This window comes from Monopterus albus, unplaced genomic scaffold (assembly GCF_001952655.1).
Source record: "Monopterus albus unplaced genomic scaffold, M_albus_1.0 scaffold434.1, whole genome shotgun sequence".
Taxonomy (NCBI): Eukaryota; Metazoa; Chordata; class Actinopteri; order Synbranchiformes; family Synbranchidae; genus Monopterus; species Monopterus albus.
This window is the reverse complement of record NW_018128314.1, coordinates 306,950-320,727: the sequence shown is the minus strand read 5'-3', so window position 1 is coordinate 320,727 and position 13,778 is coordinate 306,950. Positions and strand designations below refer to the sequence as shown.

General features: G+C 40.2%; 2 protein-coding genes and 1 long non-coding RNA gene across 6 annotated transcripts in view; all 3 read right to left on the bottom strand.

Moving 5' to 3' along the window:
* LOC109952124 (myosin-16) overlaps positions 1–1,024 on the bottom strand; it is a 68,212-nt gene extending 67,188 nt beyond the window's left edge. For 2 of the 4 annotated variants that reach the window (XM_020587012.1, XM_020587013.1), the window contains exon 1: positions 374–434. Coding sequence is in view for 1 of the 4 variants with exons in the window: in XM_020587009.1 (XP_020442665.1) it covers positions 374–457 (84 nt within the window). In the remaining 3 variants the exon portion in view is untranslated. Of the gene's footprint in view, positions 1–373 lie in introns of all 4 variants that reach the window. The other 2 variants (XM_020587009.1, XM_020587010.1) reach the window with 2 other exon arrangements.
* Positions 1,025–6,579: 5,555 nt separating this feature from the next.
* On the bottom strand, positions 6,580–11,521 carry pts (6-pyruvoyltetrahydropterin synthase). Its single transcript, XM_020587016.1, has 6 exons — positions 11,275–11,521; positions 8,585–8,664; positions 8,471–8,493; positions 8,259–8,315; positions 7,222–7,292; positions 6,580–7,138 (listed from the first exon to the last, which is right to left on the bottom strand). Exons 1-6 carry the CDS (start codon positions 11,364–11,366, stop codon positions 7,015–7,017), a joined length of 447 nt encoding a protein of 148 aa, XP_020442672.1. The 5' UTR covers positions 11,367–11,521; the 3' UTR covers positions 6,580–7,014.
* A 1,554-nt stretch (positions 11,522–13,075) lies between these two features.
* Positions 13,076–13,778, bottom strand: LOC109952131 (uncharacterized). Its single transcript, XR_002273709.1, has 3 exons — positions 13,697–13,778; positions 13,310–13,532; positions 13,076–13,220 (listed from the first exon to the last, which is right to left on the bottom strand). It is a non-coding gene; the product is annotated as an uncharacterized LOC109952131 (long non-coding RNA).

Genomic DNA, 13,778 nt, shown 5'->3' with positions numbered 1-13,778 from the left:
AACATATTTTGTGTTACCTGGAATAACAGAAAATGTACTCATCCATAAACAGGCAAAATGCAAATGTGTATATCCACTTTACCAATCAGCTCCTGTGTGTCACTATATAGACGGTCACCACATACACATGCATAATCCTACACACTCTGATGCCCCCTGCTGAATGAAGAGGTCCACTTTCTAAGAGGTGTGGGCCTGCAGTGAGGAGGAGCCCTGATTCCTGTTACAGTACTGCAACATGCAGGACACAGTTTTACAAAGAGATAAAGAAAATAAATGGGAAAAGAGAAAGAGCATGAGAGAAGGACAGGAACAGAATGCAAAAAAGAAAAAGTAGCAGATAAAAGTAGTAGATAAAAAGGCAGTTTCTTACATGTGCCAGGAGTCTGCTGTGCAGAGCGATGCTGGGTCTGTACTGGTGGAAGTCAGTCTGGATCACACACACTCTCTTCTCCATCCTCACAGCTCACAGTCTCCCATGCTGTCTTCACCCGAGCAGGCTCTAGGGATAAAGTGAAGAATGTGTGTGTGCGGACTGTCTTGAGGCTGTGGGAGTGTGTTTGCCAAGTGTGTTACATCTGCTACCTGACCCTGAGGGGAGCAGGAGGGAGGGGGGTGACGGGCAAAAAGAAAACACAAACGAGCCTGAACAGCCTCCCCCCATCCCTTACACACACGTGTACAAACACACACACACACACACTTCTCCTCCCTCCTGCCTAAAGCCACAGCACCCTCTGAGAGCAATACAACACAGGGAAGCAGGCAGACAGACAGACAGTCAGTCCCCAGCAGAACAGTATGGAATCCTCACCAATACACTCCCACACTTCATCTTATCAACATTCCTATGGCAAGAAATAGCACTTTAAATTGGGCTAATTTGCAAATAAGATATTTCAAATATGATTCATAAAAACAATATATCCAGAGTCACTGAAGTCTGTTTGAATGTAAATGAAAATTGCAGGTAAAAAAGGAAACTAAAAGTGTTGCATATTTTGCATAAAGAAAGGAAAGCCTTGTATTATACAGTACAAACGTTAACACTGGGAAAACATACAGTATAATTATTACCTAAAATGCAATAGCAAAAATAACTTTTCTTAAGTAAAAGTAGGTTACACTATATATATACACACTGTCAAAATACTCTGAGAAACTCCTGTATTCAAAGATCATACTGTAAGAATCAAAAAAGTAGTCATGACTCAGAATGGGATTTTTTAATTGGGTTATTGTTACTGATGAATTAGCATCAATTAATGGCATGCAAAATAAAGTAGCTGATCTCGATTCAGCCAGTTTAATTTACTAAGGTCCATTGTAACAGTGCAACATAATTTATAAGCTAATCATACACTGCCTAATATTAGCAATTGGTGAAAAATTTAAGCTTCACAAATTCCTACTGAGACTTCAGAATAAGAGGAGGTGGCTGGGTTTATCTCAGAGATGATTGTGCTGAGTAACACCTGTGGTTTATAATGGTGATTAGCAATCACACTGGCTAGATAAATAGATATAGCTGTTTTTAACAGCATTCTGATCATTTGAAAGACAGTCCCTGAAGTAACCAAGATAAACATGAAGATGATCTTTTTCCATTTATGTTCTGTTTGACGACAATTGCTGTCTGAGGGCACAGGTCGAGGCATTCAGCCAAGGCTCAGTTATAACTTTAGATTTCCATTTAAAAGGAGCGATACACAAGCCCAAAACACAGAACCACCCAACAAATACAGCCCTGTCTGAATAGCTTACAGAACTCTATCAGATGTCACCAGTAACTGACTAGACACAAAAGCTGGAGCCAATACATTATACAGGGTGGGCCACAGAAAAGTAGCATGCCTCCAGTGTTAGGAGCTAGTTACTTAGGGCTCCAAGCTACCTTTCCATGGCCCACCCTGTATTATACATACAGTGTATCTATTGCTTTTATACTGTACATACATAAGCATTGGATCAAATGAATATAATGTGACAGTAATGTGAAACTGGTCACCCTTTGATGAAAACTTTCACCCAACTGTGCAGCTCTAGGGAGGCTTTTAGCCCTTATATCAGCTCATTTTTATTCTCTAACTTGCACATTCTGACATCATCAGACCAGTTTCTGGCATGTTTTTAGCAGCTAATGTGCCTGGTATTTCTCTCAGGAGTTGGTGGAGAACGGCTAAAATTACAATGAACATTGAACTTACATTTGTTGGGTCACTAGAAACAAAGTTAATGTTGAACCTTGCCTTTTAAAATTGTAAACAAGTAATAGTTTGCTAACACATTAGTTATATCACCACTACAAGGCCATATAATGGAGAAATGTGCACGAGATTTAGCTTGTTGTGGAGTTTGGCCCACAAGTGGCCAGAAAAGACGTCATCACAGATTTAAATGTAATCATTTTTAGTACAGGTTTTAAAGAAAAGTTTGTGTCACATAATTTAATGTTGTTTTGGAAGCTTTTCTGCTCTGACAAGCAGGCAAGTGGCCAGCAGTCCTCTACTACGTTTGCCATAACAACTTAGAAATCAAACAATGCAGCTTAAACATTTAATAAGCATATTCAGAAAAAGGGAATTTTAAGATCTTTTATTTGCAGCTATGCCTTGTCAACCAAATACTCTAGGCTTCTATTTAAACATTATGACTCTAAGTACCTGAGAAAAAAACATGAGTACTTTCCAAACTGACCCTTTCCTTCCTAACAATTAATGATCTAACAAAAAAAAGCAAATATCAATCAAACCACTTGGGGCACTTGTTTCTGAGAACGTTTCAGATGTGAGAGGAATTGCTGCGTTGCTCCATGAGCACTCTTGTAGAGCAAAACTTTGACAGGGATCTGGCAGAGTGCCATGTTTCAGAGAAAGTACAGTACCTGCTGTTGTAGAAGAGATGCAGATGGGTGGTCGTCCCATTGGCTGTTTGGACAGCCACAGACAGACTAATCTGAGTCTACCACCATAACCAAAAAAGTTCTGTGAACCCATAAATCTTAATTTAAGCAAACAAGTAGCGAGAGCGTAGGTGTACCATTTGTATTGCACATTCAGTTATAGCTGTAGTTACATTACCTAAAACAATAAGGGGATATAATCTGACCCATCTGCCTTGCTATGCGGCCAAATACACTAAACAGTAAAGCACAGAGTTTCTCCTGACAGAACATAAAAGCAAACTTAGTTCAGGGTCATAAGGTGCAGTGAAAAATATTTTTTCCATGAAGCAGATAGATAATCACTGGTTCTTTCTTTTAAGCTACTGTAATTTGTTGTTTTATGGCAGTTGCTATGTATTTTGTTGTGTGTAACACAATGACAATAAAGGTTTGTCTAGCCAGCTGTTATGTGCAGTAATCCAGCTGCCTTCTATCAGTGTAATTACAGTTTCATTTGTTGTGTACAGTATAATCAACTACTACTGTAAGAGGTCTGTGTGATAGCCTTAGGTGCTGATCTTGGATTAGTCAACCTTCCCTGGACTCATAAGAAGAGAGGAGACTGATGTATGGAATTTGATTAATTAAAGGTTTCCGTTGGCAGCTGAATCTTCACATAAAGATTACAACTTTGGCATAAAAAGTGGGATCCCCTTGGTAACAGCCATGTATGTGTATTCAGTAACATGTTACAGTCTACATTCACAAAGACATTAAAGGGATCATACATCAAGCAAGTTGGAAGGTCTCTAACAGTGTGGGTAAAAAAAAGGGTCACTGACATCTTGAGAAATATACTCCTGGCCAAGAAATACTCCAGCACATAACCCCCACGAAGCCACAAGCTGTTGCTTTGAGATGCTCTAAAGACTCTATGTAGAGCTTTGTCAACTTGTCACTCCACAACAATTTTGATGAATTTGTACGCATTGTTGTCCAAGTATGAATTTTAAAATCACATTAGCTGAACTTTTGGGTCACTTGGGGGCATCAGAAAGAAGCTGTGAGCATAACATTAACACATCACCACCTGTTATGTTGATAAGGCAAACTTCTGAACAAACTCATTTATACCTTTTATACATCACAAACGGTGCTGATTTAGTGTCCAAACTGCACTGTTACAACTTCAGCTTTCATCACATGACCCACATTGAACCCAGCAGCTTGAATATAGCCATTATTTGTACTATGCCCACTAGCTAAAGCAATGTTATCTTATATTTAGAGTCATGTTCCCATCAAAGCCATATTCACTCTTTATCGCCATTTTTGGTCTCCACCAACTACTTTAACTACTAAATGCTCCACTATATCTGACAGTTTATAACTTTTCCCTTTGCTAACCAGACACATAACGTGCACTATGAAGGGGGTGGGAGGTTATCACATGTAATAATATAGGTGACAAGGTGGAGCTGTGGTTAGTGCTGTCACCTCACAGCAAGAGGGTTCTGAGTTTAAACCGACTGGGGCCTTTCTGTGTGAAAGTTCAGATTTATAAAAAAACAGAAATTTCCAGAGAAAATAATTCATTCATAAATTCCTAGCAAAGCCACAGAGAAGCAGCAGGTATAGAGGGTGGAGTCAATCAACTCAATCAAAGGGTTCAAAACATGTACTGTAAGTGGTGTAACCTGAAACATAGGAAGCAGCCAATTGACCAGGCACAGCAGTAACAAGGATAAGGTTAGCAAAACCAGATATGGGGTAAGTGGTGGATGCCCAGAGCTTGGAACCAGGCAGGGGAAATGAACAGATGGAGCCAAACAAGCGGGTGAATGGAGTGTCCTTGGTAGCATGAACAGATGGAATCTGGAGCCAGGAACAGAAACCTCAACAAAACAAAGGTCAAAACAGATGCAACAAGCAGAATAACTCTAAGGGGATAAACAAAACAAACTGGCAATGTGGTGAGAGAGGGGTGAGGTGAATATAAAGGCCTAGCCAGGCAGAGGCAATGAGCATCAGGTGCAAGTAACTGAGATCAGTCATGGCAGAGTAAAGCTGGGGCTGGTGAGGGTGGCATGGTACCGGAAATAATTTCAAAATAAGAGCAGGAAACAGAAACTCGGTCAGGAAAAGGTTATTTGTGTTTAAGGCAATAATTTCTTATTGTTTTTCATTTTTCATTTATTAATACTGACAAGCATCACATTTAGACTCTGGCAGGGGTGGCCAATCAGACTGGGGGGGGGTGGCTAGTGCCACCCCAGCTAAAAGGCCAAGTGAGCACCAGTTCTCTGCATGTCTATGCTGAGGTATTCAGGGATCATAGTGAGTGTAGCTCAGACATTTTGGAACTGCTCCGAGTCCCTTACACAAGCACAATCGAAGTTACAATGTGATTTGTCACTGGAATTTTTCCAAATCCTAAAGAGACAGCAGCAGAATTACTGCTGCGGTGAACCCTGCTGTGAGTAATAAATCAGACTGCATATGTTGTGCTGTGACTGGAGTATCTGTCTGCTGCTGCTGACTTCTCTGCTAAAGCTTTACATATCAGTGAGAATTATCTCCATAAATTATATGTATCTGTTTCTGCCTGATGGAATATTTATGTGTAGAAACAGCAGAGAAAATATGGGAAAATGATATAAACACATCTCTCAAAATGCATGCTTCTGTTGGCAAATCGGTTGTCAGTATTGCCACATATCGCTCAGTATGACCTGACCTTATTAATTTGGCTCAACATGGAAATTTGAGTGTTAAGTTTTGATTTACAATACCTGAATCCGTAACTGAAATGTTTTTCTAGAAGTGATATGTCGCCCTCTAGTGGCTAAACATACACCTTTGACAAATCAGTCTTACCTCCAGGTCCATGTAGTAGCTTTCATGATCTATCCCAACAGATGGGATTTTGAACAGTTGTCACAGAAATGCTGGCACTATGCAGTCACAGCGGTAGCCCTGCCAGGTCCACGTACTGGACCCCATCTGATTCAGTCTCATTTAATTTGATTTCACCTGATCAAAGAATATGCTACCAATATACATACAGCTTCTTTTCATGTTCTTTGGCAAAGTATTATATTGCAGTTATGACAGCTTTTCTTCTTGGGCGCTGTCAGTAGAGGCTGACTTCATGCAACGTCCTCACACTGACTGAGCAGTCAGTGAAACATAACCACAGATAGTCCTTGTGACAAGTCAGAATTCTTATTGCCTGGATGTCTCTTTCTCGGCCACCTAGCCGCTGCTGCAACACTGTTTCAACTGACAGTATGTTCAGTAGCCTACTGATGCTGTTGTACCAGCCAAGCAGAGCAGCTAAGCTAGGTTTCAGTACAACCCAGGCCAAAACTGAGAAAGCTGTGGTGTTCACAGGTTCTTTGATTACCATGTTCATGCAGTTAACCTTAATAGATCACAGGTGCTATCACTTTAAATTCAAAACAGAAAGCCTGTGCTACAAACTAGTGGCAAGAGACTAATAGACAGGCTGGAAGCGTCCAACTAAGCCTAAGCTACTGATCGTGTAAACCTATTGGGTATTTTTTAAATGAATCAATTCATTCATCTAATGTAGAACAAAGATATTAACTTTCAAAAACACATTTTGCTTTTATTGTAGAAACTACAGTATTTCATCACAGCACTGCCAAACCTGCTATGCAACAAGCCGAGAGACGGTGAGCCACAGTGTGGTCGGTGTGCCAAAACCTAGTCATCATACCTCATTCAGAGGTGAGATGATATTTGGCAATGTATTTTGTTGATGGCAGCTTTAAGTTTGAATAATTCTTTAATTCTAATTTGGACTTTGGACCTTTAAAAATGAATCAATATTTGGTAAGAACCTGTAGACAAATGCACACAGGTTTAGAGGAGGGAAGTAAACAAGGGATCATGAGGCCAAAAAAGTTTTGTAATCGCCAGTCTAACTAAGGTTTAATACAAATTGTACAGGAATACTGAACAGTTGGATCTGCTACAAAATGTTTGGTGGATAAAGTGTAAAGGTAACAATAACATCTGCCAGTCCGCACTTACCAGTACAAAACGCTGAATTAAATGAATGGCACTTGTACACATCCAGGCCTATTAAATCAACACTGACACATCTACTCTCCTCGATATATAACAATGTTCTTATCTGTCTCATAAATCTTGATCTCATAGAGCAGATTGGGTGGGAGGGCCTTCACCATGTTGTCCCAGATGTAAACAGCCAGGTTCTCTGTTGTGCTGATGGACAGAGCAGACAAACCAGTGTAAAAAATGTATAAACTGTAGGAACTGCTGTGAAAGTAATGGAGAAGGGTACGTACCTTACAACACTGGCAAAGTATGGGACATCCTTATCCAGGTTTTTATGGTCCAGTGGAACCATGATGACTTCCTGCAGGAAGGAATCAGTCATGTTCAGTACAAAGAATTGAAAATGGTTACATAAAAAATAAATAAATAAAACTGTTGTTAATTTGAGCTGAAAAATTGCAGAAAGTGCAAGTTTATAACTGTAAATATGTTTCTTGACTTTTCACATTATTACATGTCCAATGGGTGTTAGTATGAGCAGGACTATATATATTGTTCTAATCAAGTACGACTCACATTAACGCTGCAATAATCAATTGTTTTAGATGAACAATGACTCAAATGAGAATGTGTAGTATGACAGAGGTCACAATTGTGACAAATCCACAGTTTTTATTTGTTCTGCACTTCTCCTCAGCTCTACAACACTTTTCAGCTCAGTGTTTTGTTTTAAGAGCAGCAGGGATACCGTTTTGGTTGTTTCACTGCTCTCACCAAGTCAAGTCAAATTTATTGATAAGCACAATTAAAACAGGGGCTAATCAATAAATAATGACCAATACAAGACATCAGAAATATAAGAAAACAAGAATCTTAACCAGGTTTTAAAGCCAAGGAGTAACCTCATTTTCAGCCTCAGCAGAAACCAGTGAACATACTGGAACATCTGGCAGCTAAAGAGTCTACCATTTTTCTCAGGTGACCACAGACATGGTCATACAAATAATCTCCAAAAGTGACAGAATACTTATACTTTATCTACATTCATAGGTAAAGACGTGTCCCAGTAGAACAGCAGTGTTGTAGCTTAGCTAGTGACAAGGCTGATACAGACAATAATAACAGTAATACAGCTGCAGGTGGCAGGCTGTGGTCCATAAATACCAAAGAGGAAACCCTCTGGGCTTAAATCGTGCTGAGTTTTAGTTGAGGGACTGCAAGCCCCCATTAACCAGACAGAGTGGCTGTGGTTCTGTGTGAAACTCTTCCTTGAAGCAGTTTTGATGAAACCCCACTACAGAGAAGACTGTTGTCCAGCTGATCATACCTCAATGCATCTCTTGAGGTCTGTCAGGTTCATGACCATGCCAGTGATACGATCGATCTGTGAACATACAAAAGCATTTTCACAATATGTCTATATGTGTGTGTGATGTCATATGGCAGGCTTCTGGTTTACTGCTTCATGTCTCAAGGACTAAAACCCCACTGACGTAGTACTTGGTGACACTCCTCGCATCAAGCTTGACATGCACTCACCTTTCCTCGCACTGTTACCTCCACTGCAGACAGAAAGCAGAACATTAACCAGACATGGAGACAAGAGCTGTAATGGGCTACAGAACAGGGGCCTATAAAAGAGGCATGACAAACCCTTGTAGTTGTGTCCATGGCCATAGGGATTGTTGCATTTTCCATAAACTTTTTCATTCTCCCCGTCACTCAGGTGAAGGCTGAAAACAAGATCAGGGAACATGTGTGTCAGGCTGCTTTCACAGCTACAGCGTTTAGTTCCATTGAATCGAGCTAGAGTTCGTTTTCCCTCTTGGTGCGGTTCGTTTTGTCTGCTGTGAACATGGTAATGGCACCAAAACAACTGCACCGAGACCCCCAAAATGAGGTGGTCTCGATCCGCATCATCTAGCGAACTCTGGTGCGGTCCTCCTGGTGAGAACGCGTACCGAACCAAAACGGGACCAAAGGCCGTGAACCACATGATTTGAGGACATTGGATTATGGGTAGATTTTATTTCCTGTCACCTAAAACATGCGCCAGGATGAATCGTGGGCAAACTGTACGACTTGGTTTAAGTGGAAAATGCAAGTAACGTAATACAAAAATAACCAGGGCGAGGTCCAACCCACGTATGTTGACCTCCATCCTCTCGTCACAGAAACGTGGACTTTCTGCCTTTATTTACTTTTTCTGTTCTCGCGGCAGACACATCTGACCAATAAGCGGAGAGAACGTTCTCGCGTAGTTTTACGTGACGTGTTTTGGTGCGCTTGGATTTTTCTGTGTGTGAAACGAAACCGAACCAAGGAGACATTGCTACATGTTTACAAACTCGTCAACTGATTCGGACCAAAGCAAACGAATTAAAGTGTGAAAGCACCCTGAGTCAAACCTGCATTCATGATGCAAGCCCCATGATTTTAGAAATCAAACAAGGAAAATGTGCCAAGAGTTTGACACATGCTGCCTTCAGGTACACCGCAAACACTCTATTTTCTCATTTTAGAATTTGCAAACAATAATAATGAAGTAGAAAAATGACTAGATATGAAGCAGTCTGATTAGTTCACAGATTTGTAAATTAGGTTATTAAATCCATTAGTTAACAGAACATCACCTATTTTGATTGAGGTTATTTAAAGTGTTTGTCACTCTTGAAACATTCTCTAGTGAAGCCTGATTTGCTCTTGTCTGAATGCTTCACTTACGGTTTAATTCATACTTGATTTACTGGTATATCTCCTTTCCCCTAAACAGAATACAGTTAGGAAAGGTAAACCACACACTGTTCTCTCCAGTTAGAACCAATGCTGCAGTACCTCAAGGCTACATTAGCTCACCTTTTTATTTACATTGTATGCTGTTGATTGCACCACCAGTACTGTCTAACCAGTTTCTTCTGAAATATTTTGATGATTCCACCTTACTGTCTTCCTGCTAACTGACAGCGTTGATGCTAGAATGTACCAGCATACAGTAATATTGACTGGCTGATTGAATGGTATGGCAAAATGCCATTATCACAACAGACAAGACAGAGGAAATTTCCTGTGGTCATCCTCCTTCCAGTTCTAATACATAAAACAGAAATTAAACAACTGTCTTCCTACAAATATCTGGGTGTTATGATCAATGCTACCCTATCTAAGGCTCCTCATACAGACTTTTTTGTAGGAAGATACAGCCGTGTATCTTCTTTCTTCTTCTAGATGGTTTGGAGCCAGCAGTCAGATTTATGTTATGTTTTTTTTCCAAGACAGTGTCCTGCTGCAAAGCAGTACAGTCTGGGTTTTTGTTTAAACATCACTGGCCAACCTTTAAAATCTCTTTTCAAGCAGGTCACAATTTAAGCATGCTCATACTGTCTGAAAGTACCTCTTCTGACCCCTTGTACATTTTAAATGGCAAATACCAATGCCTGGTTTAGTCTGATGACTTGAATGTAACAAACGGAAGAAATATTTGGTTCTTCAGTGTTTCTTAATCCAAATCAGTGTGATCTGAAGAATATGTTGTGCCATGCTGTATATGTCTGGTGCATTTGGATTGTATACTGTGTGACTGTTAAGATGCATCATCCTATCATTATTCTTCCATAGAAATGACTTAGTTCATGTCTATTATAGTTTAGACATTGATGCTAAATCGTGCTACAAAATAATAAAATAAATAATAACATACCTAGCATGTTAGCAATATAGCCTAATTACTGGTTTATTTTTTTTCCAATGTGACTTTGTTTGCCATGTCATTATTATCTCTACTTGATTATTACAAAAAATACTAATTGTAAAAACTAAACTGAATATATTCTAATTTTTATTTTTCCTGTCATTATTTCCTCTGTAGGCTCAGTTATTAGCCATATCACAATTTTATGGGTAATTCGCGGGTAAAAAGCTCTTTTGTATGACACTTCAGACAACAAGTGAAGGCAGCAGCAGCGCTTATGCAATGAGTTAAATGAGCCAAGAAGACAAACTACAAAGAATTGTGCTAATTCCACCCATTTCATTCATTTTATTTCATGTGCAGTAATAAACAAATGGCTACGGTAACACTCTACACATTCTGTACATCTAATAAAGTGTTTTCCATGCCGCCAGCTCTCTCTAAACCAAACATCTACCCACTATTCTGTAATAGTTTCTCTTTCATGCGTATAAGAAAACTGCTGCAGCCTACTGTAAAATAAGAAAACCTCACTATCAGGTGGCAATCAGTAGTTTCATTCGGCACACATCAGCATCAGTTATCTAAACACGCGTTAGAGATAAAGGATGCTACGTTATCATGTGTCCCATACAGTAGTATGGCGCTGGCCTACCTGTGGAGCCGGTGACAGGCGCTGAAGCTCTGCACTCGGGTGATGTATCCAATGCGCTCCGCTGCGCTATCGTTCGCAGAAGATCCAGCCATGGTCAGCACCTGAGAGAGGGACCGATTATAATCAGCTCACAGCCCCGAAAACAAGGAGATGCAACAGTTTACAGCCAAAGCTCCAGCCCCCGTGACTCCCGCTGCATGGCCATTGGCTGAGCTCAGGGAATAAACACAGCTCACAGGTCCCACCTGCGTGTGTAAGCCCTTCAGGCTGAAGTAGCAGCAGGACTTATACACTGAAATGACTAAATGTTACTTTTCCTTTGTAGTATGAGAACACTGTTGTTTTCCAAGAGGGGACAATTAGGCTACTAGAAGGAAAGTAGGGCAGAAAGGTCATTGTTTTGTAGAAATAATTTAAACATTAATTCATTATTTACATTTATATGGGCAAAAAGTATGTCATCTCTGTATTTCAGTTAGCTGTTCGGTGATTCAGATAATCAGTAAAGCTATCCAGTCTCTGTGGTCTTTTTTTTTTTTTTACATGCCTCAGCAGAAGTGTGCAGGTAAATAATCATCCCTTTCAGAGTTGGACACATGCATGTATATTATATGCAGCATTCTAATGTTGGAGATGGTACAGTGGGGCTAAATCTACACTGGTGAAGGAAGAGTTCATTAAGCTGAAATGTAGCAGTATAAAATAAAACACCTGTATATGAAAGAGTACATACAGTATGTATTGGTAGCAAAAAGAACCTGAAGTATCGACGGTGCACTATTATGCTCTAAAATGTAGAAAAATAAGTTATGTTGAAGCACAGAATTGGAGTAAACACAGTTACATACTGTAGGTCATTTTCACAGTTTTAGGAGGAAAAGCACAGGTTTCTACATCGATTAGTTCAACAAGTCATTTGTCAGCCATTTGAGAGTCACCAGATCCCATTCTGCCAGAAAATACTGAATCATTTTTAATGTGTTTATTAGTCTTGTACTAAACACAGAGGGTGTAGTGCAGTCCTGAAAATGAACAGAGATCTAAAGTAAAAGGTACTATAGGTGGATAACTGATAACCATCTTTAACATTTAGCCATTTAAAAGAGCACTCCTAGAAAGATACAGTTGCATGTTGACATAAGATATCTACATTACAGAAACATAATCACTAGTTAAGCAAATAGTTCTACTGGAGATATTTGGAGTTGGTTTAATGTCCCCTCAGTGGTAAAAACAAGTGTGTGAAATGGAATACTTCATTGTAGAAAATAAAACATGACTTCCAGTGCTGCTTTCTCTGCTCATATATTGAACTCTATCATGTCTTTGTGGCAGCCAAGTGGGGGTTTACTTTATACAGATTTTAAGGAACACAAGCTGAAGCTGTGTTTAATTTCTGCTTTGCATTGTAGAATGTGTGTGGTTAGCTTTAAAAGTTAAGGCTGGTGATTTTGTATGGTGTTATTTTCCAACAATGACATACAGAGACTAAGACCAATACTGGATTTCATATACTTACCATAATGTTTGTCAACCCTAAACCCGGTTGAGCTAGTTCCTGTGTCAGACCTCCGTAGTTCTCTGAAAACTATTAAAAACACACCAGTTGGCCACATTGCACACGTTTCTTCCCCATTAAAAAAAAAAACAATAACTCCAAAAGCAAAGAACAGCCAGCAGATATAATAATCCTATGTGGAACAATAAGTTGCATCTGATCTAGGTCTGTATTAAGTAATTGTTACAGAGAACCGTATATACGTATACTAGTTCGGACTCAGTAAAAAGGCAGAACTCAGACTTAACCAGGTAAAGGTATTTTAATGACTACAGAAATGATGAGTGGTCAGAACCGGTCTTGTCAGCTGATGTCAGGGCAGCGGGGAGTGCTGGGTTGACTGGACTGCTAGAGCTACAACCCGAGGTTGTAGGAGAGGCGCAGCTGGCTAAAGAAAAGCAGAGGATGAGAATGAGTAACAGTGACGCTAAGATTATGGACTGATAGTATACTGAGGGCCTGAATAGCAGAATTTACTGGCTCAAGTCAGGTGAATGCCATAGGCATGAAACAGTCCAGAGGAGGTGTAGGAGTTGGCACAGGAGATCACTGGTCCGGCATGCAGTAGATGGGGAGGATCAGGCTCGCAGCGGATGGTAGAGCAGGCAGCAGGATGCTGTGAGGACAGCTGACAGTTGGGATCCAGAGCCAGGCAACCAGTCCCAGCAAGAGTTGGTCTCCTCATCCTGAGGAGTGTCACCTGGAGAAACAGTTCACAATCCAGGCACCAAATGGTGCTAATACAAAATGGCTGCAACCAACAAGCAGAGGGGACCTTGTTCTTTAACACTAGTCCACAGCACAAACAGTTCAAACAGAAAGCAACCCTTCAAAAAATAAGAAGGGCATTCAGTTCGTTACTACCTGAAATCAAGTCCAACAACATAGAAAACAGTTCATACATAGGGCATCCTAGTGATGAGGGCAAAGACAGGTTACCAGCAGG